The sequence below is a fragment of the Dromiciops gliroides genome, chromosome 4, assembly GCF_019393635.1.
Source record: "Dromiciops gliroides isolate mDroGli1 chromosome 4, mDroGli1.pri, whole genome shotgun sequence".
In the NCBI taxonomy this organism is placed as follows: domain Eukaryota; kingdom Metazoa; phylum Chordata; class Mammalia; order Microbiotheria; family Microbiotheriidae; genus Dromiciops; species Dromiciops gliroides.
This window is the reverse complement of record NC_057864.1, coordinates 125008841-125034432: the sequence shown is the minus strand read 5'-3', so window position 1 is coordinate 125034432 and position 25592 is coordinate 125008841. Positions and strand designations below refer to the sequence as shown.

Here is a 25592-nt window from a genome sequence, read left to right as displayed (position 1 = left end):
CCATATACATGTACACAACCTCCAAACTGGCTACCCCTCCCTAGGGACTGGAAGTCTAATACAAGGTGGATCATTGCACTTTGCCTGGAACTGTCATATGAGGGTCAGGCACATTGTTCACTCTACAGCTACTCGGTGAGGTGGATTAAGAGCTATCAATCAATCAATAAACATTTATTAAGTGCCTGCTAAGTACCAGGCATTGTGCTAAGTACTGAGGATACAAAAAGAGGCAAAGGACAGTCTTTGTCCTCAAGGGGCTCACAATCTCATGGGGAATAATCTGTTGGGTTTGGAATCTGGAAGACCAGAGTTCAAATCCAGTCTGACATTTATTTACTAGCTGTGTGACACTGGGGCAAGTTCCTTAACCTCTGGTAGGCTCTTTATAAATGCTTATTTCCTTCTTGCTCACTCTCTGGTCTGTTCCACTTCCATACTGGCTGCTTTATATTTTGTTTTCCCATAACAGAATATGAGTTCCTTGAGAGTAAGCACTGTCTTATTTTTGTGTTGAAAGCTTGACAAGTAGTAAGCATTTACTAAATGCTCTATCCATGTATGTAAATTTGATAAAGTTTTTTTAAAAATGCATATCAAATTTAACATGATAGTAACAAAATTGACATTTGTATTCTCTTCTGAACTGTTTTTGTGTATCTCTCTACCTGCTAGTACCTCCTCTGCTCCCAATATTACCTTGTATTTACTTTGTATATATTTCTATGTGTTTTCATATACCAGCACTTAACACAGTGCCTGACTCATAGTGGGTACTCAAATAGGTTTATTGATGAACTTTTCCCCATACTAATTCACAATAGTTTCTGTTGACCATTGTTGTGGCCAAAGGAGACCATTAAGAATTAGATAAGGGGGGGCAGCTAGGTGGTGAAGTGGATAGAGCACCCGACCTGGAGTCAGGAGGACCTGAGTTCAAATCCCACCTCAGACACTTAACACTTACTAGCTGTGTGACCCTGGGCAAGTCACTTAACCCCAATTGCCTCACTAAAAAAAAAATAGATAAGTAGGGAAACCAGGAGAGAGCTGTTACAGAGGTCAAGGGAGAAGGCAGGGGTTATCACTGATAGAGATGGAAACTTGACTGCAGGGGTCTGATGTGAATGATGATAAAACAGAAGCAGTAAGTTTAGGCTTTCTAGAAGTTGAATACTGAAGGGGGAGATATGAGATAATTTGAAGGGATAACAGAATCAATGACAAAAAATTTTTTTAGTAGAAGGGAGACTTAAGCATGTTTACAGATAGATTATAACTAAAGATGAGTGAATGATCCATAATGGATCAAATTCTCAGATATGGGAAAGATGGAATGAAAAACTTAAGTCTAGGGGTTATCCATAGTCTGGAGGTAGCTCACCTCATTTTCCAAGACTGGACTCTAAGTTGGAAGTTAAGGGTAGACTTTCCTACTTATTACCAATGTTGACTTTGGATAAATTATTCAACCTTTCTGGGCCCCTCCATAAAGTTATTTCAAAGATTCATTGTACCTCTAAATTACATAATAGTCACTTTAAGCGTCACTTTACACGTCACTTTACTTTTAAGCCCTCAGTTTCTTATGTGTAAAATTGTATGGTTAGACCAGATGAGTTCTAGAAGCCCTTTTCAGTCAAAATTCTATGATCATATGAATGTACTTTGTTTTTAGTGAAGCAATTGAGGTTAAATGACTTGCCCAGGGTCACACAGCTAGTAAGTGTTAAGTGTCTGAGGCTGGATTTGAACTCAGGTCCTCCTGGATCCAGGGCTGGTGTTCTATCCACTTCGCCACCTAGCTGCTCCATGTACTTTGTTTTTATATTTTTGTGGCTTAGAAAAGTACTTTGTACATAGCAGCCATCAATGTGTTGAATTAAATTCTTTTATAAACGAATTATTTCATCCCAAGGTTTTATCAGCCAAATCCTCAGGTGATGCCTGCAGCTTTAAAAAAATTTAGTATTTTCCCCCAATACATGTGTATGTATATACATATACTTGTGTGTATATGTATATGTGTATATATATATATATATATGTATTTAAACATTAAAATTTTTTTTGAGTTCCAGATTCTCTTTCTCCCTCTCCTCCCCTCCTCATGAGAAGGCAAGCAATTTGATGTTATACATGTGATGCCTGCAGTTCTGTAAAGTTTCCTTACCAAGCTCAGGCACTTTTCTACCTCTACTTTTTCCATACCCGCATTAATGTAATGGGGTGATGAATCCCTGGATCCATTCTCCCAGTATGGCCTGAAGGGGGTTGGTTTTCCCAAGTAGGTTGCCTTCAGAAACTCTCAAGTCAGCCTCAGAGTTGGAAGGGACCTCAGAGATCATATAGTCCAACCAACACATGAACAAGAGTCCCTTAGGATCTTACATTTAAAGCTGTTAAGAACTTGAGAGGTCATCTACACAAATTTCTACTTTAGAGATGAGGCCCTGAGATTAAAGGACCTGCTCCAGGTCACACAGGGAGTATGTAGCAGATCCAGGATTCAAACCCAGGTCCTAAGCTACCAAATTCAGGGCATTTTCCATACACTATACTTTCTAAAACATCCCTTATAAATAAGTGGCATCTTGTTGAAGACCTCCGATGAGGTACACTCTCTATCTTCTGAGATGTCTGTCTCATCTACTTCAAAAGCCCTCTAGATTCTGTTTTGGGGTTTTTTTTGTTTTTGTTTTTTTTTGCAGGGCAATGGCGGTTAAGTGACCTGCCCAGGGTCACACAGCTAGTAAGTGTCAAGTGTCTGAGGCCGGATTTGAACCCAGGTACGCCTGAATCCAAGGCCAGTGCTTTATCCACTGTGCCACCTAGCTGCCCCTTGCCCTCTAGATTCTGAATGTTTCCTCACATCGAAGTGGTCTGCCCTTCTCGGACAGCTGTTGAGCCTCATTCTGCTTCGTGAGTCGAAGCAGAATAGTCTTCATTTCTCCTCCATTTGAAAAACCACTAAATCTTCCTTGGGCTGTACCCTATTTCAGATCAGGCATGTCTCTGGACGCAGGAGGCTTGAAACCTAAGACAGGGGACAAGTGCTTTCCCTCTGCTTGGCTCCTTCCCAGGTGTGCTTGCTGCTCAAGGTCACGTCTTTGTAACCAGGGGACGGCCCGTTTCCAGCCAACACTCAAAGTGAGAATCCCCTTTTAAAGTTAAAGACAAAGGAGAAGCATGCATTACGAATAGATTTACACGGGCATGTTCGTAACTAGATACACTTAGACCCCTTAATAATGATTTTCGCCTCTCGGTTTATTCTTTTTCGGGCCAAAATAAGTGGGCCGTTTGGACCGACGTAGATTGGCGTGAGCTTTTCTGGCACCACTGCTCTTAACAGTTGGTCCTCATGCTTCTTCTTGGCATCAATAACGGCTGCGCGCAAAGCCGCAGCCAAGGGTTCCCCAAGAGCCAGAGGCCAGGGGTTATTCGGCTGCCAAGAACTCGTGTTTCACTCTCCTTGTTTGACGGAGAAAACCCCCTCATCCTCCGGATCCGAAAGCATGAGGAGGGGAAAGCCCGTTCCGGAATGCGGGATCCTAGTGTCAGCAGCACCGATAAAAGTAAACGGCCGTAACAGAATGCGAAGGCCCCAGAGACCGGAAGCAGGGTGGCCAGAAGCGACGAAAAGGCGGGGTCAAAGGAAGTGACGTAAGCTCTCTAAGGCGACACACGGGTAGTGCTCACGCGCTGTAGAATCGTGCGCCGCGTGGGTCTCACTCCTTGCTACCGGGCTGGTTGAACTTCCGCAGGGATTCCGCTGGGTCCTAAGAAGAGGTGGTGCTAACTCAGACCGGAGCGCCGGGTAAGTGTCGGGAGTGAGAATTCACAAATTCAAGAGGTGCAAACCGTCACTGAGCCTCATCTCGGATGACCTCTTCCGTCTGGGTGTGTTTATTTATTTATTTTTTGTTAATGGCTTGTCACTATGGCCCTCCTTCCTTTCTTCTTTTCTTCCCCTTCCTTACGTCCAGTGAGGCGAGGTTTAGTTGCCATGGCTACCGCGTAACTGGGAAGGGAAGGTAGGGAGGATAGAGAGGAAGGTGGTGACCTAGGACCCTCAGCCTCGTGAGTTTAAGCTGAGGAGGGGGCGGTGGTCGGTGGGTCGCTGCCCTCATCAATTACCGACTCATCCCAGTTAACAAAACCTTTCTGTAATTGTGGTTTTAAACTTTGTCAAGCTCGTTATGAAAACCGTGCCATACATTTATATAGCCCTGAAGTGATGATTGTTTGATTGATATCTACAGCAGGCTTATAAAATGCCTTCCCCATGACAACCCTTTGAGAGGTTGGTTGTACAACTATCATCATTCCCATTAAGTACTTACTACAGTATGTGCCAAGCATTGTACTAAGCGCTGGTCAAAAACAGGCAAAAAGCAGTTCCAGCCTTCAAGGAAGCCTGCAATCCAACGGAGGAGACAATATACAAACAGATATATACAAAGCAGACTATATACAGGGTAAATAGGAAATAACGAACCGAGGGAAAGCACCGGAATTAAGAGGGGTTGGGGAAGGCTTCTTGTAGAAGGCGGCATTTTAATTGGCTATTAAAGGAAGCCAGGGAAGTTAGTAGTGAGAAAGAGGAGGGATAGATTAGGCAGAGAAAATGCCAGAACCCGAGAGAAGTTGAGGCGCTGAGTGTTTTTAAGTGACTTGCTCTAAATGACACAGCTATCTGGGTAAGTTTTAAAGTAGGGATTTAAAAGCTAGTATATAAAGATCCATTTAGGGCTTTGCAAAAGGCTTTACATAGTCTATGTCATGAGATACTCCAATCAACCCTGGAAGTAGGTGCTGCATTAAGATTCTAACTCATGTTTACCTGACTTCCAAGTCCAGTACTCTAAGTATTGTATCTTTTAGCTTCACACAGATATCCAAGTCCAGCACTTGTTCTATGCTTTCTAAGGGTCAGTTGTGATGTAGTGAGAGCTATCCTTGGGCCAAGACCCGGTTCAAGTTTCTGATACTTACTGGCTATGTGACCCTGGTCAAGTCACTTAACCACTTGGTGCTTTAGAGTTACAGAAGATGTAACAACATTGGTAGGGGGAGTTTTCTCATTTAGGAGTTCCCATATCAGTGAAATGACAGATCCAGTCCCTGTTGCTCTTAGTGTATTATCTTATTTTGACAGAATATGACTTACCACTTTTTAATAAAGAAACTAAAGTGCCTAGAGATTAAGCCTTTGAAAATGAGGAAGTTGAATTGATTTTGAAAACCTCATCAAGCTCTAACATTCCATGAACCTATATTATGTCATATTATATAATATGAGGCACACAGGGTTGAGTGACTTGCCCAGGGTCACACAGCTAGCAAGTGTCTGAGGCCATATTTGAACTCAGGAAGATAGCCCAACACTTTATCTGTTGTACCACCTAGCTGCTTGCATAGTGTAGGTGCTTAATAAATGTTTTTTGAATTGATTTATATGGAAGTTACCTTCTGGTTCATTTCAACTACTGTTGACAACTCAATTTAGTTTTTTGGGGTTTTTTGGGAAGATTCTACAATCAAACTTTAATATTAAGAAACATTTCTATGACCTCTCATGACATGCACTTAGAATTAAAAAAAAATTCTCTTTTATAGACAACTTAGAAGACTGTTGAGAAGAGGCTATTAACAAATAGTCATTAAGCTGCTCATTTTATGAGAGAAAATCAGAATGAGACTGCATGCCAGAAAGTTTTATCAGGCATTTTTTTTTTTGGCTCTTGCTGAATTTGATATTTGATGTAAATGTTAAAGGCATATGCATTGCTTTCTAAGGCTCCCTAGGGAAAGTGGTTTCACTCTTAAAGTATAATGGTAGTGAGGTATGATCACAGTTTTCCTCTTTGCCCTTACCTCTGCCTTCATACTTATTTCATACTTGGAGATGTCAATATACATGTTAATACCCACTGATATATGCCCCCTGATATCTTGCTATCTTTTCAGTTTATCAATTTTTGCAATTTCCATGACATTCATCTTTACTTCATTTCAGTCATATATTGACTATCACCACCAATTGATATTCAAACAAAATTTGCCAAACATTTTACACACATTCATTATATCCTCACAACAACCCTATGAAATGCTAGTTATCCTTCTTTTGGGGATGAGTTTTTACAGATGTGACTTACCCCAACAATTTGGCTAGAAGATATAGGTGCTAATAGGGAGAGTATATGGGTCAAAGAATCAAGGGAACTTATTAACTATGGTGTAAAAAAAAAAAAGGCCTGTAGCAGTATTTTTGTGTGTGTGGTAGCAATGAACTGGAAGCAAAGCAACTGTCCATCATCAATTTTGTTTTAGCACACTTTTTTTTTTGTTTTTTTCAGGGCAGTGGGGGTTAAGTGACTTGCCCAGGGTCACACAGCTAGTAAATGTCAAGTGTCTGAGGCCAGATTTGAACTCAGGTACTCCTGAATCCAGGGCCAGTGCTCTATCCATTGCACCACCTAGCTGCCCCCCATCAATTTTGTTTTAAACTAAAGGATATTCCAGGCACATTGAAGTGTATGCTATGTTAATTTGGGGGGCGGGGTTGGTGAGGCAATTGGGGTTAAGTGACTTGCCCAAGGTCACACAGCTAGTAAATGTTAAATGTCTGGGGTCAAATTTGAACTCAGGTCCTCCTGACTCCAGTGCCTGTGCTTTATCCACTGTGCCACCTAGCTGCCCCATGTTATGCTAATTTTTTTTTTTCCCCAAACAAGAAAGTTGTGAGGATTTATTGTACAGGTGTGCTACACTAAGCCACAACGAACAATCAGTCCGGAATGATAAGAGTCCCATGGCATAAAATCAAGAAGTAGGTAGGTGGAATCTACATTAAGAGGTGGCATATTCTTTTGTCAGGGAAGTGTCAAATGGTGGTGAGAGTCCTTTGTCAGATGGTAGAGCTAGCAGCATAGTGCTTCATAGGGAGATGAAGTTTCCAGATGATTTCTGCCTTCCCGAGAATGTCACCAAGGGTCATTCCATTTCTGCTCCTGTGCTCTCAGTGTTCAGCATGGTCTGATTACTTGGACCTCTGCCTCATCTTTCTTCTTTTGTGTTTCAGCCTATGCATTTGCTTCTTCCTCCACTTGGCTCTTATGGAGCAGTGGAAATCAACAAGATGGTGCTAAGAAGAAGTGTGCTATGTTAATTTTTTAAAAATGCTTTTCTTAATTTGATATAGAAGAGCTATAAATTTATTTGCAGAGATTGTAAATATTCTTCTTCATTTGGAGTAGATATGGATTCTTTCAGTGAAGAATGGATGACATCTGTGGAAGAAGATGATAGAGTAGAAGCATCAATAGGCTCTGGTCCAGATATTCATTTACCTTGGCTCTCACAGCACATCCAGAGTACAGGTAAGTGGAGCTAACCTGTGGGTATAATATACAGAATGTAAAAAACAAATATAGTAATTTGAGCTTCTTGATTGTTTGGGGTTCTAGATAAATAAGAGTTTACCATATGACGATTTCCTTATAAATCTTGTTCTTTCACTTGAGGTGGGCCTAATGTCCTTTTAGGGCTCTAGGGAAGTATGCTTGCCTAGTGTAAGGGCCTAAAATTCTAGCTATGATGTCTAAAATCTAATGAGTGTTCGCCTTAAATTAGAAGCTTTAGCAAGAGTTTAGACTTTTAAGTATTTATTAAAGTGCATCAGAAGTTAGTTAATATATATAGAGAGAGGTCAAAATCAAACTTCATCTAGCCAGCTCTAAGAGAGCCCAGCATCAGACCCGCCAAGCCGAGGTCAGGAACCCAAAGACCTTGCTCCCTTCTCAGCTTCTCCCTGAAGCCTCCTGTCAAACTGGAAACAGGGCCATCCACACACACACACAGCTCCAAGCTAATTGGCTGGTAGCTCTGATTGACAAGATCCACGAGCAAACATCACTTCCTGATGCCGAACTGACCTTCAAAACCCCAGAAAAGGTCACTTCCGGATGCTAAAGTCACATGGTTTCTTTTCAGGCCAGAGCTCACTATATCCCTCCCAGCAGGGGAGTGTATATATATATATATATATATATATATATATATATATATATATATATATATATATATATATATACACACACACATATATATATATACATATATATACACATACATACACACACATATATGATATATATTATACATACATATATATACAAACACATATAAACATGACACACATATACACACATATATATTCTATATAGCATATATGCTTAACTCTGGCTTATATATTTTGGAATGGGAGTCAAGTAAAAGACTTAGACTCTAGACTTTACTCTGCCAAATACTGTCAGTGTGAACTTGGGTAGATACGTTTATCTCTTTGTTCCTTCATCTGTAAAATGAGGGGGGTTTGTAGTTGTTTTTATTTCATAATCATAAACTTAACTCTGTTGTCTAGCCAGACTTGTGGAAGGAGTCCAAAGACAACTGTAGCATGGTGAGAATGGTTAGGGTTTGAAGGTACTCTTCCCAGATACAGAGGAATGGTTTGGTGGTTAAGACAAAAGCAAAAAAAAAAATCCCAAACCTCATAACTTATGAGAGTTGTCCACAGTCAGCAACGGTGATCTTGCAGGTCTTGCCATCCTAGGAACTGATGCACTCCATGGCTTCCACAATGTTCATACATTCTTTCACTTAGCCACATGCTTCCCATCCAACCAATCAGTGTTTTCATCTGTACTGACCGATGAAAAACTGGGAGCCATTTGTGTTTGGGGTCATTTATATTGGGCCCACCATTTGTCATGGACAAGATGCCAGGACCAGTGTGTTTCAGGACGAAGTTCTTATAAAAGAGGGACTTGCCCCAAGCACCATTAGTGTGTGTGAAGTCACCAGCCTAGCACATGAACCTAGGAATAATTCTTTGAAAGCAAAATCTCTTATAACCAAATCCCTTCTTTCTGTGCCCAGAGCATAGAAATTTTCTGTTGCCTTTGGAATCTTGTCTGTCTAGTGTTCAAAAGTAACTTTGCCCAGGGGTTTGGTATCAGTGGTAATGCCAAAGAACACAATGAGATTGGCTGTGGCCCTAGATATCTGGGCTGGGGGTGACAGTGGAACAAAGGTGATGAGGTTTGGTGTCTGGTAGATGGAACAAAGCCAAGGACTCCTGATGTCAGCTTCTGCAGAGCAATCAACCAGATGACTTTTAAAGGTCTCTTCCCCATTAAGATCCAATGGTTCTTTGAGATCTTAAAAATCATGTCCACCTTTGCCACTAGATTTTAACTTATTTTGTTTATATAGCATACTAGATTTTAGTATATAACTTAGTGGTGTGTAATTTAAGATTCTAAATGTGGATTCTAATCTGTTCCCCCAGTTTTGCGGGAAACTGACTAAAATCATTGATAAAACGAGTTTAGGTTTTTAAGGGTTTATTGAAAAATAGAAAGAGAAAGATTGAGAACAGAATTCCAACAGCCTGGCATTCCTATCTTTCCTCAAATTTCTTGTGAAGTCCTCAGCCGCCACCACCACCATCAAGTCAGGAACCCAAAAGAGACAGAGCTCTCCGCGCAGGCCCTCTTTCCTCCTTCCTGTCTCCTCCCAGAAAATAGGAGGCTCCTCATGTTGATTGGCTGGTAGCCTTGATAGACAGCACCCATGAGCAAACGTCACTTCCTGATGCCAAGGAAAAGCCACATGGCCTTGCCCTCTGAGGCATTCTCCTCATGGTAGAGCTTTCCTATAGTAAGTCTCCAGTAGGTGGCATCATTCCAATCATTACAGTGGTATCCATTTAGAGATGATTTTTTTTTTTTGGGTGAGGCAGTTGGGGTTAAGTGACTTGCCCAGAGTCACACAGCTAGTAAGTGTTAAGTGTCTGAGGCCGGATTTGAACTCAGGTACTCCTGACTCCAGGGCCGGTGCTCTATCCACTGCGCCACCTAGCTGCCCCGAGATGATTTTTTAAAAAGGAAATGATGCCTATTAGGAACAAGGGATAAAAAAAAAATGTTATAGTATAAGCCATTCTGTCATTCTAGAGCAGGGCTTGCTTTTTTTTTTTTTTTTTTTGCAGGGCAGTGAGCATTAAGTGACTTGCCCGGGGTCACACAGCAATTAAGTAGAGCAGGGCTTCTTAAACTTTTTCTACTAGAGACCCGTTTTCACCCTAGAAATTTTTACATGACCCCAAGTATATAGGTATATAAAATAGGTATACATAACCCTTTGCTGTTGCCAAATTTTTTGTGACGCCCATATTCAGTTATTCAACCCACAGTTTAAGAAACTAAGTTCTAGAGCATGACTATGTGTGTTATGGCTTATTTACATGTAAGCTAGACAAACTGGAATTACTATTCTCAAGACAATTGAAATGGAATTGTTGTGTTATATGCTAAATATACCTGTTGAGTTATGCATACTCACAAAAATCCTAGGAAGATAAATTAAAAAAAAAATTTCATTCTTTGGTTTTGCATCCATAATTACAAATCGAAAATGCTCTTAACTCTGGCTTTTAGTTTATTAAAGTAATTGCATTTGTGCCTTTTCCACAAAGTAGAGTAGTAGTCCACAATAAAAGCTAAATTTGTCACGTTTTTCTATGTTAATTTCCAAAAGAATTAGTCTTGTGAATGGTATCCAAGTCAATCCACCCAATTATACACAGACTCACATGACTTCATTTTGTTTATAAATTCAAAGTTCTCTTGAGAAATATTGTCAGGACATCCATTTGGCCAACTCTGTTAAGAGTAGATAGCAAAGGATAAATTATTAAATGTCTGAAATGCCTATGGGTAACTACTCAAACTTGGAGTTATTCTTTATGTCCTACACAGTAGATTCTCAGCCTATTGGAAATAATAAGAGTGGAAAAAGTTGGCAACATTTCATGAGAGGCTTTAAAAACCAAACAAAGGATTTTACATTTTTTCCTAGAGCAAAAGTGCTTAATATGGGGTCTGTGAATTTGGTTTTTTATTTTTTAATATTTTGATAGCTGTATTTCAGCATAATTGGTTTCTTTTGTAAACCTATATATTTTATTTTATGCATTTAAAAACATTCTGAGAAGGAATTCTTAAATTTCACCAGGTTGCCAGAGGGTTCCAACACACAAAACAAAAAGCTTCTATACTAGAGGCAATAGGGAGCCATTGGCATTTAGGAGAGAGATCTGTGTTTAAGGACAAATCATTTAAGCTGCTGTGTGCAGGTGGGATTGACGAAGTAGAGACTTGATGTGGGAAACCAAGTATAAAGCTCTTATAGTGGTGCAGGAGGGAGGTGAAAAGTTCTTGAACCAAGGTCGGGGCTACTGAGAATGAGTCAGATATGATAGGTGTTATGGACATAGTCTGGCTACTGATTGACTATGTGAGGTGAGAGTGAGAACAAGAAATAACACTAAGGACACACTGTGAGAGGTATGATTTGTCCAAAGAACTGACTGGTAGGAGAAGCAGTAAAGTAGCACAGGTGATGTCATTATAGCCTTATACATCACCTGGCCAGGTGGAGACTATAGATGACACTTTCCTGATATAGATCATGAAAGCTACAAAGAATAAAAGTATAGCAGTGGTGGGAGACTTCACTTCTCTAGAAAAATCACTAAAAGCAATCTATTAAATTGCTCATTCTCTTACAAAAATAGGGGAAATAACAAAGGGAATAGATACTTTGGACCTAATTCTGACCAACTAGGAAGAATTGGTTGCAGATATGGAAGTGACATGGGAAGAAAGTGATGCATTTCAGGGTTCATGATAGATAAAGAAGGGAATGGTGGACCTCGTTAGAAATATGCTCTAAGCTTTAGGAAAGCAGATTTCAAAAATCTAGAGAATCATGATTCTAAAAATAAAAATGGCTTAAGGGAAGTGGGAAGCACTGAAAGATAGATGATGACTTTTCAGATAGGTCTTAGTAGTGTTTTTGGGATGGGAGGTTAGAATAGATGACTATGCAAGTCCCCTGTAGCTCTCAAGTTATGTGATATTATTACCTCAGCATTAAATTCTGACAATAAAACCTCCAGAATCTTCAGAAATTCTGATGTGGAAGAAAAGGAAGACACATCTAAAAAGATGTATTTAAATGTATAGTGCTCTGAACTCAGAATTTAAGAGGACATCTCTGAAAAATTCAAGGAAGGAGGTTGACATAGATTTCTAAAAGAATGATGTCAGAAATGCCAGAGTTCAGACAAAGCTGACGCTCCCAAAATGTATCAAGGGCAATAATGAAGACTTTTCAAGGTTATGTGTTGGGCAAGCTGAACAAGGCAGGTATATAGGCCTATTGCTTGGGACAGATGGTGTGAATATTAAAAAATGACAGACAGCAGAAGGACTCAACTATTTTGCTTCTATCTTTTCCTTCAAGGATAATGATCTTCAGACTGGAAGGGGAGGTAGGTTAATAGTTGAGATTGTAAGAGAATGCCTGGCTGCAGTAACTAAGCTTGTCACCTGTTCCAGGCAAATAACATTCTGTGTTACTGAAAGAAGATGCCAATGAGATTAACAACATTTTGTCAGTAATCTCTGTGGATTCATAGAGGATGAAAGAGTTGCTTGAAGACTGGAAATCTGCAAATGTCCCAGTTTTCAAAAAGGAGAAAAAGATGGCTTCTATGAACAGCAGGCTGATGGATATATTTGATATGCATCCACATTGACCTAGAGGCATTTTAGAGAGTTACCATAAATTTATGATTTGTGAATACTTAGAAAGGAAATAAGTGATCATTATTAGCATATAGTATGGGTTCACTTAGAACAGGTCATGCCAGTGTAATCTTATTTTCTTGATAGAATTGGTAGGTAATTCTGTAGGCACAGTATAGAGTCTCTCCTATAGAAATTCAGTCACTAAAGTAGTAAAACAGGGTGGTTACCCCAGTAGTCTTTGGTTTTTGTTGTTGTTGTTTTAACAGGGCAATGTGGGTTAAGTGACTTGCCCAGGGTCACACAGCTAGTAAGTGTCAAGTGTCTGAGGTCAGATTTGAACTCAGGTCCTCCTGAATCCAGGGGCGGTGCTCTATCCACTGCGCCACCTAGCTGCCCCTAGTAGTCTTTGTCTTTAACATTTTTCTGGATACTTCTTATTTTACATCCCAGTCATTTTCTGATATTCAGTCTTTTACTTTTGAACCCTCCCTTATAATGAAAAAAAACCAGGCAAGTAAAACAGAGCAGACAAACAGCAAATGCTCCTAAGAACAGGGAAATACGTTTCATTGTCTGTTCTCTATGGTCAAGATTAGTTATTACAAGTAATCGTAATTCAAATACTTTTTAGTGTTTTTATTTATGTTATTGTAGTCATTGTTTATATTGTTCTGCTAGTTCTAATTTTAAAAATCTGCATCAATTCATGTAAGTCTTTCTATGTTTCTCTGAATTCCTCACCTTTGTCATTTGTGGTATAGTGATAATCTTTCTATTACATTCATTTATCACAATTTGTTCAGTGATTTCCCCAGTTAGTAGGAACCTATTTTGTTTCTAGTTTTTTTCTCAACCATAAAAAGCACAATCTGTAATATGTTTGTAAAATATATTGATATATATGGGAACTTTGTTCATATCTCTGACTTCCTTGGGGCACATGTGCAGTAAAAGGATTGTAGGGTCAAAGGATATAAACAATTTAGTTTCAGAATCACAGAATTTTTGAATTGGAAGGGACTTCGGCATTCTCCTAGTTCAACTGGTACCTAAAAAAGAATCCCCAGAGTAGAACATCCTTTAGAAAGGGACTTCTAGCCTAACACATCTAAGGAGGTGAAAGCCCCTCCCTTCCAAAGCAGCACATTCCACAATTGGTAGGAGGCTTCTTTTGACCACAGCCCTAGATTAGGGACCTGTTCTCTGGTGACCAGCCGAACAAGCCGGACCCTTCTTCCACCTCAGAGTCCTTCAAATACTTGGAAACAGCCTGCCTGTTCCCCCAGGCTTCTCTTCTCCATTTTAAACACCTCCAGTATCAATAATTTTTTATAGGGTATGGATCTTGTTCATCCTCTTTTGGATTGCCCTCCAGCTTTCCAGTATCTTTTTTAGACCATGGTAACCAAAATTAAGCATAATATTCCTGATGTCATCTGGCCAGGGCGCAGTGCAGAAGAACGATTAATTTTTCCAATTAAAATTTCTAACTATTTTATTAATAGTTCTAAAAATTAAACTTCTGGCTGCCGTATCATACTGCTAATTCATTTCGAACTTAGAGTCCATTAAGATCCCCAGATGTTTTTAGGACAAATTGCTAACCAGTTCTGCCTTCCCATCCTGGACTTGTGAAACAGATTTTTTAAAATCCAGATGTAAGACTACATTTCTGCCTATTCGATTTCATACTTTTGGGTTCTGTCCAGCGTGCTGCAGTGCCTCAGGCTCAGTAGAGTGCTTCTCTCTGGAGGGTTTCAGGCAGAGAGCTGCGTAACCAGTTGTTGAGGATGTTTTTCAGGATTGGGTTGAACAATCCCTGAGGTTCCTTTCCATTCTGAGATTTTGTGACTGTAAAACGGCCTCAGTCTCCAACTTTGGCAAGAACTTGAGGTAACTGACATAGTGTGCAGGCACATAACCCTCCCTAGTGACATTAACTGAAGCATTTGAAGCAAGTAGATTATTGTCGGCCAAAGCACAGTGTAATGACCAGGCACTTACTGGAGGCCAGGATAGCCAGTTCTAGTCCTAGCCTTGGGAATTATCTATGTCATTTTTGTACAAGTCACTTCATTCCTGTGAAGCTCAATTTCCTCATCTGTACAATGGGATGGGAGATAGGACAAGATCATTCCAGGTCTAACTCTTTGATTCTCTGGTTGTGCCCCCAGACCACAATATTATAAATGGGTCACTAGCTGAATTATGTCACATCAGTGTTTCCAGACCTGAGAGGGGTGTTCTTAAAGTATTAATGATGTTATTATGACATAATCTTGGTTAAGGCAGTCGTAGGCAGGGAGTAGCTGTACTGACTAGCAAAATTACTTATTCCTTGTGCTCTGTGGTGACTGCTTAACTTTATTTTTTAAAGTGAACTGTGGCGATAAGGGGACAAATTTTGCTCAGACGACAAGTATTTGTTTCAATTTCATACAAGAAGCCCTGCTGAAGCACCAATGGCAGCGAGCCTCCGAGTTCCTGAAGTGTTATCTCCAGACCCTGGAGGACATCAACAGCCAGAGACGGCAGGTGGCCCTGGAGGCAAGTGAGCTAATGATGGGAATGAGAGGGATCCTGAGGAGTTCCTTCATCCTCACCTTCACTGAGGAGTAATTTTCTCAGGACTCAAGATTTTTAGTCAAGATGTCTTTGTTATATTTTAAAGAGTATTTTAAATAGAAGCAGCTTCAGTTGAAGGTTATGTGCATGAATGAGGGGAGGCTTCTTCTCTATAGTTTCTGTGTTTTTGATGAAGTGGAATTTAAAAAGTAAAAGGGTGGTTTGAATGTACGGTTTTACAATTTGTGATCATCACGATTACCCTTCATTTGACTTTTCATAGGTTTCTGTTTCCTTTGGCAATTGTTAATAAAATAGATAATCAGTTATTTGTTTATTTGCAAAACGAATCCGTGTCACTTTGAGCAAATTACCTCATTGGGTTGCCATTTCCCTATCTCTCCAAAAGAACATTTGGGCTGGGAAACCTCTAAGGCCTAGCTCTAAAATTCTTTGATTTTATGGTTCTGCCTTCTACAATTGAAGCAAACATTAGCTTCAGAATTATGAAAAATGAGCATTTAGGCTATGCCAAACAAAAGGACACATCTGGCAAATGTGGTGGGATCCTTCTTGACTCTTTCCTCTCCCCCACCTTCATCGAGTCAGTTGTCACATCTTAGCCATTTTACCTCCACAGCATCTCTCAAATCTTGTTCTCCACCCATGTAGCCCCCACCCTGGTTCAGCCCCTCAGACCTTCTTACTTGGCCCATTGCACCAGTCTCCTAATTGGCTTCCAGCCTCTTTTTTTTTTCTCCAGTCCATTCTCGACATAACTGCCAAAAATACAAATCTGGCTATGTCACTCCCCTTCTCTGGAAACTTAATTGACTCCCTATCTCATCTAGAACAAAGACCCCAAACTCTTAAGTATGGCAAAGAAAGCCCCTATATTTTGGCTGCAGCTTACCTTCCTAGGCTTATTATTGCATATCGTTCCCCTCATGCTCTCTCTGTTTCATCCAGAGAGGTGTCCCCTGGGTGAGACATTCCATTTCCTGTCTGTGTGCCAAGCTGTCATCTCTGGCTGGGAGGCTCTTCCTCCTCATGTCTGCCTCTACCCTCCTTTAAGGTTCAGCTAATGTGCCATCTCTGGGGAAGCCTTTCCGGATCCCAGTGATCACTCTTTCCTCATACTTCCTATCCCTAATGCATACTCTTATCTATTTACATCTTCTATTCCTGCACTAGAGTGTAAGCTCTTTGAGGAGAGGGACTGTTTTTGTCTTTGCATCCCCAGCACCAGGATAGTTCCTTGTAGACAGCAGGTGTTTATAAATGCTTTCGGATTCGATTGGATTTTTTTTTTTTTGAGAGAAAGAAAAGAAAAGAACATTGATTAAGCGCTTACTGTGATAAGTGCTGGGGATACAAATAGGAAATGAGGAGAGTCCTGGTCTTACAGAGCTAACATTCTAATGGGGAGAAAACAGCACATAAAGAAGGTTTCTCCTGTGAGTGGGAGGGAAAGGTCCATGATCCTTAGGGTGCAAAGGCAGGACAGAAGGTAATGAATTTAAATATACAAGATTTATTTAAATTTAAGCAAGTTTTAGCTTAATATAAGGGAAAAAAATCTTCCTAATTATAACTTTCAGAAAGTAAAATGGACTGCCATAATGCGCTGAGTTCCCAGTGAGCACAGAGGGGCTGGATGACCTTGTCACCAATGTTATAGGGAGGATTCATGCCCTGGGAAGGAGCTCAGAGTAGGTCAAGTCTATGTTTTTTCCTGATTAGTGATTTAAATCAAAATTTCAATTAAATCTTCCTTGAAGTGAACATTATGTAGTTAAATCAGAGAAGGAAAGTGTGTGTGGGAGGGGTGGGGGGGGCAAAAGAAGTAAGCCCAGCAGAAAGGAGAACTCTTAATCCCAGATATTAGTGGTGAGGGAATAATATAAAATTAAGCTTAATTAAGTGAAGAGATTTTTTCCATTAGTTTTATGATACCTTTTGCTGATAACCCCTCCCCCCCAATTTAAATATCGTTTATTTTTCATTTTCCACATGCTCCATCCACTTTAGAGGAGATTACTGGTCCTAGCTTTTTGGTAGTTTAATGTTTTATAAAGTTTTTATTAAGTAAATAGTGGGGTTTAATTTTTTTTTTCAGGTAGGAATCAAAACAGGAAGGAATTTAACATTTTGATTCTTATTCTTTTTCTCTTTACACTACATTAACATGACAGAACATTTGGAAACTGGGCAGTACAATTTTATATCATCATCCCAAGAGCAACATTGAAACCTTCAGTACCTTTGCTGACCGGATGAAAAATATCGGTGTCCAAAATTATTTAAAGGTAAGGAAGGACCTGCTTTGTAGAATCATAGATTTAGAGTTAGAAGGAAACTGAGAAGCCATTTAGTACTATGCTCTCATTTACAGATGAATAAACTGAGGCTCTCAGAGCAGAGGTTAAATGACTTGGCTAGGGTCACCCAACTAATAAATGTGATGAACAGAATTTGAACCCAGGTCTTTCTGACTTTCAAGTGTGGTACTCTAGCCCCTGCACCATGATGATAATTGGGCAGTGGGGAATTGATATCCCAGTGATGATGAAAAATTGATGGGAGGGGATAGGAAAGGACAATGATACCCCTAAATGAACAAGAGGGTGCTTCAAGAAGATTGGCTTTATAACATCTACCGGCCTCACTGTTTCTTTAGTTCTCTACACTATCCTTTCATGTTCTCTGACTTTTTCTGGCCCTTGAGTGTTTTCAGAAGGAAAATACTGAGACTCCTTTGTTTGAATTTTTCCCAGTTTTCCAGAGAAGGGTGTCAAAGAGAGTGTGTTCTATTGTTGCGGTTATGGGATAATGAACTAAATTCATTTGAGCCCTTTTGTAACAAGTAAGTGTAATCAAGCAAAACAAATGTACATGATGGCTATGTCATTCTGTACCTCTGGTCCATTACCTCTCCGTTCAGAGTGGGGAAGCACATCTTATCATCTTAGTTCTCTGGTTCTTGTGGTTCCCTGCATTTATCAGACTTCCTAAATTTTTCAAAGTTGGTTTTCTTTACCGGGTAGTTGTCGTTGTAATATTATATAAATTGTTTAACTGGTTCTATTCACTTCACTCAGTATCAGCTTATCTGTCTTCCCAAGTTTCTCTGAATCTGTTCCTTTTGTCGTTCTCAATAATATTAACAATATTCCATCCCATGCATATCCCATAATTTTTTGAGCTATTCTTTAACTGAAAGGCACTCCCTCCCTCATCTTCAGTTCTTTGCTACAGCAAAAAAAGCTGCTGTTAATTTTTTTTTTTTTACATATAAGTAATTTCCTGCTTCCTTTTATTTCTTTGGGATGTACTTCATTGCCCTTGCATTACATATGCTCTTCCCTCTTTCTGGGATGCCATCTCTTCCCCTCTCTATCTCCTCACACATCACAGGTTCTGGCTCTGTGGGGATTTCACCTTTGCACTGAGCTCACATAGTGACTCTTTCTTGTATTTCAGCACTTACTCTTAGTACCTTCCTTCAGTAAAGACTTCCTCTGGTCCCTCACTCCAGGGTGGAGATTTGTAAAGGCTATACCAGCAGAATGCAAACTCTGACAGGATCTGTCAGGCAAAAGCTTTAAGTATGGGCTCAGTAGTTGACTGATTGTGTGTTTGTCCTATGGAGAAGCCTGGCTATTTTTGGACAGGTTCATCACGAAGGTGGCTGCAGGGTGATTAATTTTTCTGCCCCAGAAGCACTAAAAGATCATCTACTAAGTTACAAATGGTTACAGTCTCTGTCAGTGAACAGTGAACTGAGTGCCTTTATCAAAAAGATTCTAGATCCTTGAGGTAGTGAATTTATATCTCATATTGTTCTTTCATTGTTTCATGAACATTAATCTTGTCTTCCAACTAGATTTAGGATTCTTGACATCAGGGACCCTGTCTCAACCTCTTTTTATATATTCCTATAGTTCCTGTGTCTCATTTTGGTCCAGTCTTATGATTTCCTTAATGTAGGGAATTCCCAGTAAAGAGATTCCTACTATTGAAGCAAAATTTGGAATTGAGTGTTGCCTTAGAAGCACCAAGAGATTATGTGACTTGATAGGGTCTTTCAGTCAGTATGTGTCAGAGGTAGTACTTGCATCCATGTTTGCCTGCTCTGAGGCCACTTTTCTATCTCCTAGTCTCTGAATCTTCTATTTGGAACCCGTGACCCAGGGTGTTTTTTATCTGTTGCAGATCTCCTTACAACATGCATTATACCTTCTGCACAAGGGAATGGTCGAAGATGCTTACAGGAACCTAAACCAGGCAGAGAGCTGGAGATACGGTGAAATGTCTACTTCCCAAGAAAAATTAATTAAGCTTATCCAGGCCTACAGAGGGCTTTTGGACTATTATACCTGGTCTAAAAAGAAGACTGAATCGTCCCAATCTGGTGAGTGAAATTCAGGCTTTACCTTATGATATCTAGGAATGGAAAGAACATCATGAGATTATTTTGTTCATCCCTAGACATTCTCTGTATATTGCAGAGAAGGAAAACCTCCAACAACGGAAATTACATAATTTCCTTTGGTACAGTTTCTAGTGTCTCAAAACCCTTCTAGATAGGAAGCTTCATTGGCATCCATAAAATGGTCAGTTATTTTATGGTCATTGCTTTTTTTTTTTGGCAGGGCAATTAGGGTCAAGTGACTTGCCCAGGGTCACACAGCTAGTGTCAAGTGTCTGAGGCTGGATTTGAACTCGGGTCCTCCTGAATCCAAGGCCAGTGCTTTATCCACTGCACCACCTAGCTGCCCCCATGGTCATTGGTTTTTTAAAAAATCCAACTGCTTTTAATAGTTGATTTGTCTTTTACTTAGTAGTGACTTGTAGATGTGGATTTTCCTTAGTGCATGTTTGTGATGAGTCCATTTTGCTCATTTTGTAAGACTAATACATGTAAATAACAGTACCAGATAAATTCTCTCAAACCCAAGTGATTCTCCTATGAATCAGTGTACCAACATTTATATTTTAATTTCAAGTGTGATTTCCCTATTTTCTACAACCTCTGGCATGTGAAACACATCTCAACTTTTCATTTTAAACTGGCACAACTTCCTAACTTCCCTGTTACTGACTGTCGCACCCTCAAGCTTCTAGGTTTATGTCCTTTGGAGTTATTTTGATTTTAGTTTTGAATCCACTGTTGCCTATCAGTCCTCATGACAGTCGTTTTCCTCAAATCTTTCTGCTCTTCTTGGTCTGCTAATCCTCAGCTCTTGGATAGCTCCCACCATTGGATGTATCTACTGTTTCTGGACTGCTAAGAGTCACTGGAGAAAGTCATGAAATCCAGCTGATTTCACCTACTGTAAATTTATGGTGCATGACCACAGCTGAGTCCTCATTGTTATTTGGAAGTCCTTCCACTATCTCTTTTTCCTTGAGTGACTTCTAAAATATTTCTTTTCTTCTCCAACTCCCAAGCATATCTCTCACAGAGCAAATGGCTTAACTTCCTCCTGGTCAGATCTCAGCCATCTGACAGGAGTTCCTTCTACTCCGGACTCAAAATCCCAGAATTTCAGAGTCTGAAGGCATCTCAGTGGCCATCTGACCCAACCCACGTCCGAAAAGAATCCCTGTACAATATATGTGATAGGTAGATGTCTAACCTTTGCTTGAAGACTCTCCCCCCACCAAGGACCTCGGATTTCTTGAGGTGTCCTGTTGCACTTTTGGATAGCTCTGCCTTTTAGGGAGTTTTTCCATATATCAAGCCCAAATTTGTCTCTTTGCTCTTCTCCCCAGTTTTCCTAGTTCTGTCCTCTGAGACCAAAGAGATAAATCTGACCTCTCTTCCATATGACAGACCTTCACCTACTTGGAAGAGAACATGCTCCCCCTGCCTCTAACCCTTCTAACTCTTCTTCAGGCTAAATACTCCCCATTTTTTCAAGTGATCTTCATTTTGTTTACCCTTGAGAGCTTTTACCATCCTAGTTTTCTACTAGATACATTCTAGCTTATTAATGTTTTTCCTAAATGATGGCACTGAAAAGTGAACACAACACTCCACATGTGGTGTGATGAAGGCAGAGTACCTCAGGACTGTCACCTTCCTATTTCTGGAGGCTATGTCACACTATTGAGTCATTGAGCTTGTGGTCTATTAAAACCTCCACATCTTTTAAAAGTTAATATTTTCCCCTTTTCACATCTCCCTCCTTCCTTTCTTAGAGCAGACACTGTTCCATTTTGTCTTTGTAACCCCAAGGTCTAACACAGGGCCTTGCACACAGTAGGTACTTAATAAATCTTTGTGGTTTGTTTCTTGACTCAGAAGAAAGTCTATCCCTGTTTCTCACCAGGCTATTGTTTCTAACTCTGATCCTTAGCTTTGGGTCCTGTCTCTCACTAATTTTATCCTCCCTCATGCACCTTCAATCTTACCATTGCTGTAAATGCCTTCCAAGTAAATGTTTTTTTTAAGTTCTATAAAAATGTTTTCCAACATATCCATCTATCATCCCATCTCCTTCCCACCCCTTCATGGCTAAACGTCTTGAGAAAAGTCGTTATTTTAAGACGCCTCTATTTCTTCACCACTAACTTTGTTCTTCGTGCCTTTTAATCTTCCTTCTGTCTCCACCATTCTATTGAAATTCTGGTTTCAAAGATCAACAAGGGTGATATATTCTAAATGGCCTTTAGAGTCCCCAAATCTGTTCTACTAGCCATGTGTTTTGGGGGTAATCCCTTTGCTAATTCTTAGTTAAATGATCCATAAAACAGAGATGATATTTTGCTTTATCTACTTCAAGGTTATTAGAAAAGCATTTTATAACTTTTAAAATACCATATAAATATGAACAATTACTTTTACTACTCTAATTATTTGTGTCTGTGTCACATCTCCCTAAAAGACTTAGCTTGATAAGGGTAGGGCTTATATCCTTTGTAAACTTTTGATCTCCCTCAGTACCTAGCACAGTAGTCCCTTAATACATGCTTGATTTTAGAGGTTTATGTTCAGGAAGCTTCCCTCATTAATTACATAACCCCCACAATGATTCCCTTGTTCCGTGTCCTCTACACATACAGCTAGTATTAAATGAATTAGATGTTGAGCTGTTGCCTTGTATTGTTACATTGTTTCATATATGTAAGTTCAGTTTTCCCAGTTAGTCTATACATTTTTCAAAAGACAGGGACTCTAGTAAAAAGCATTTCACAAAAGACATTTGATGCCTAGGAAACACTCAGTGACCTATAAATGATTACGGTCAGATTTTAAGTCAATATTTCCCTTTCTTCTTACCCTTTTCTGTATAAAAGATCAAGTAAATATTTGACAGCTGGAGAATTTGGTACTCAACACTAACCCCTTCACTACCGTGGATTCTTCTGGCCTTTCTCTGACAGCTGAATAGCTCTGTTCTTTAGCAAAGAGAAATGAAAAATTAGAAAAATGTATATATAGCTTTTCAGATTTTATTTAGCTTCAAATGACTGACTGCCTTGGAAAGGGTGGTCAGAAAGTTTTGTATAATTTGCAAAGAAATAAAATGCTTGGCCTTGCAAGTATTATCTGATCATTGTTCCTGGCTTCTTTGGCCTTTAAACTGCCGTGTTCTGGGGTATCTGGCAGCATGAAATCCCAGTTACTGCATCATACCACCCATCTTCATGTTGCTCACAGATTAGTCTTCTTTCTGCACATCTCTGGCCATGTCACTCCTTATAACCTTCCAATTATTCCCTATTGCCTAGTAAAGTCCAAATTCCTTAGTCTGGAAGCTAAGGCCCTGCAGTAGAGGATGCCAACTTATCTTTGTAGTCGTGGCTCATCATACTTTCTGTAGTACATTCTGTACTTCAGTGAAGCCTAGGCTACTCACTATGCATAGCTCCGGTATTTCTGCTCTCCTGCTTATTCACACTACCCCCCATGCCTGGAATTACCACCCTGTCTTCTTCTCCCACTTGCCCCTCCTTTCCATCTCTGCTGAAATCTTGTTTTTCAAGACCTAGTTCAAGCATCATTTCTTCTGAGCCTTTCTCTAGTCCTCTCTCTCCCCAACTGAAAAGAGCTTTTCCTTCCTCAAACTTACACTAGCCTTTTGGGCTTAATCCCTCTCTTAGGCGCTCACTGTGGTCTGTTCTATATTTTAATTGTATATATTCCATATCTCCCCTGCTGGATTGTAAACTCCCATCAGCTCAGGGACAATGTCTTACCTCTTTGCCATACTTTGCTGCTGGCATAGGGCTTCATAAATTTGTTATTCAGTTGTTGATTCTATCCTAGTCAAAGGACATGTAGATCATCTGTTTGCATTTTTCATGTTACTTCTTAGTCTGCTGGTTGGTTGTTTTTTTTTGTTGTTGCTAAGTCTACACTGTCACTGGCTAAATTGCTTTCTGGTACTGGGAGACCTTCGCTTCCCTTCTTTTTGGTTTATGGGATGGTAATGTCTCCCTGATTGCTCTTGCTTCTGGCTAACGAACTTTCTACATTCAATCTTTGGGCAGATATGGACAGTTATGCTATCAATGCAGCAACCCAGGATATGCACAGCTATTTCCGACAGGCATCAGTAAATCTTCATGAGATCATTAAAATCCCTGGAGTATGGGACCCTTTTGTAAAGAGTTATGTAGAGGTAAGCAGATTGCTCAAAATTTAACTGTTTCTTCCTTTTCTATTGTAAGTTTATTCAAAGACTTCCCTTTCCTTAGTCTTTAATAGTGTGGGGACCAATTTTTAATTGGGGAGTGTTAGCTAAGCGGCTTGCCACAATATTGGGGCAAGGAAAGAGACAGGCAGCCTCCCTCAAAACAGAACAGGATTTATTTTTGTTTTTTTTTTGTTTTTTTGTTTTTGTAGGGCAATGAAGGTTAAGTGACTTGCCCAGGGTTACACAGCTAGTCAAGTGTCAAGTGTCTGAGGCTGGATTTGAACTCAGGTCCTCCTGAATCCAAGGCCAGTGCTTTATCCACTGCGCCACCTAGCTGTGCCTAGAACAGGATTTATTTTAACAAGAACAAACTTAAAAAAAAAACACCACAAACAGGATCAGTAGGATCAAGGGAAAGGAAATAAAATGGGGAAAGGGAAATTATAAAACCTGAAAAAATACTACCACCCAGGAATCAGCTGAGAATACATAGCCCTGCTCCTGTCACCTTCCAGCTTCCAGCTAGAATGGCGAATTCTCCTCCCCCAATCCCAGAAACCCCCCCAGGCCCCAGCCCATTGGATGGCTGCTCTTACAGTCACATGACTGCCCTCACTAGGCTTCCAATCATAATTTTGCCAGGCCCATGTAGGCGTCGAGTGTTGATGATGTGAGGTGCCAGCACCATGGCAACAACTACAACCAGTGGGTGGAGCACTGTGTGGTTTGCGGAGCCCCAGGACAGTGCGCAACAAGGCATAAAACCTTCAAATAACAATTAATTCTTTATAATAGCCCAGAAGGAAGATTATACAAAAAAATAAATATTATAGCATTGAGTTCTTGAATCTGTATAATTTATTTCACTAATTATTATTTTACTAATATGCTATCATCTACTTTCACTGTTTGATAACTTATTTATAACCAGATATTTAAAATGGAGGATTCTTTTTTTTCTTGGTTATCAAGACTCAAATAGTGGTTAAATTGTAGATGCCGATTCATAGGAGCTTAGGCTTAGAGCTACAATGAAACCTAGAAGTAATAATAGACTGAATTCCTCATTTTGCAGATGAGAAAACTGAAGCTCAGTGAAATAACTTGCCCACAGTTACATAGATACTAAGTAGCTGAGCTAGGATTTAAAACCCAGATCCTTTCACTCCAAATCCAACCTGCTTTCCACTTCTCCAGGACACATCCCACTTCTTTGTTACTGTTAGAGAGTGTGAGAAAAAGCAGATTTTTAATACCTTGGAAACTGTAGCATCAGTAAAAAAGCACCTGACAACAGGATCACAGTAGAATGATGAATTACAGCATGGAAGGGAGTTATTTTGTCAATACCATGAGAAGGTTGTGGTTAATTTTCAACAGACTGATGCTGACTTTTCACCACTTAATTGTTGATGAAGGGCTGTGGCACCATGGAGTCTTTCAAGTGCTTGAGGTACTTGGCAGTGAGGCCAAGTGGATGGTGATGAACTGGGAAAGTTACTATTGAGTTCCAGACTCACAAATGTCACTGATTCTTGGTGATAATAATGGCATTTATGAAGCAGTTGGGCAGTCACCCACACCAAACATGGTGGACAATGAGCCTGGGTGGAAGGCTGGGCCCCTGAAAAAGAATGAGGATTCCTGAGGTTCTCTTTTTAGTTTGAGAATGTGAAATTTTAAACATGGACATATTACTTTGAATCTCTCT

At 39.9% G+C, this 25592-nt stretch overlaps 1 protein-coding gene and 1 pseudogene across 2 annotated transcripts in view; one reads left to right on the top strand and one right to left on the bottom strand.

Annotated features, from left to right (window-relative positions):
• Window positions 1-3686: 3686 nt before the first annotated feature.
• The window catches only part of TAF1A (TATA-box binding protein associated factor, RNA polymerase I subunit A), a 36795-nt gene continuing 14889 nt past the window's right edge, over window positions 3687-25592 (top strand). The window contains exons 1-6 of one of the 2 annotated variants that reach the window (XM_044004181.1): window positions 3687-3820; window positions 7266-7388; window positions 15046-15215; window positions 17429-17542; window positions 19449-19647; window positions 23736-23866. In XM_044004181.1, the coding sequence (XP_043860116.1) occupies window positions 7268-7388; window positions 15046-15215; window positions 17429-17542; window positions 19449-19647; window positions 23736-23866 (735 nt within the window). In that variant the 5' untranslated portion in view covers window positions 3687-3820; window positions 7266-7267. Of the gene's footprint in view, window positions 3904-7265; window positions 7389-15045; window positions 15216-17428; window positions 17543-19448; window positions 19648-23735; window positions 23867-25592 lie in introns of both variants that reach the window. The other variant, XM_044004180.1, reaches the window with a different exon arrangement.
• On the bottom strand, window positions 8569-10410 carry LOC122753402 (annotated as a pseudogene).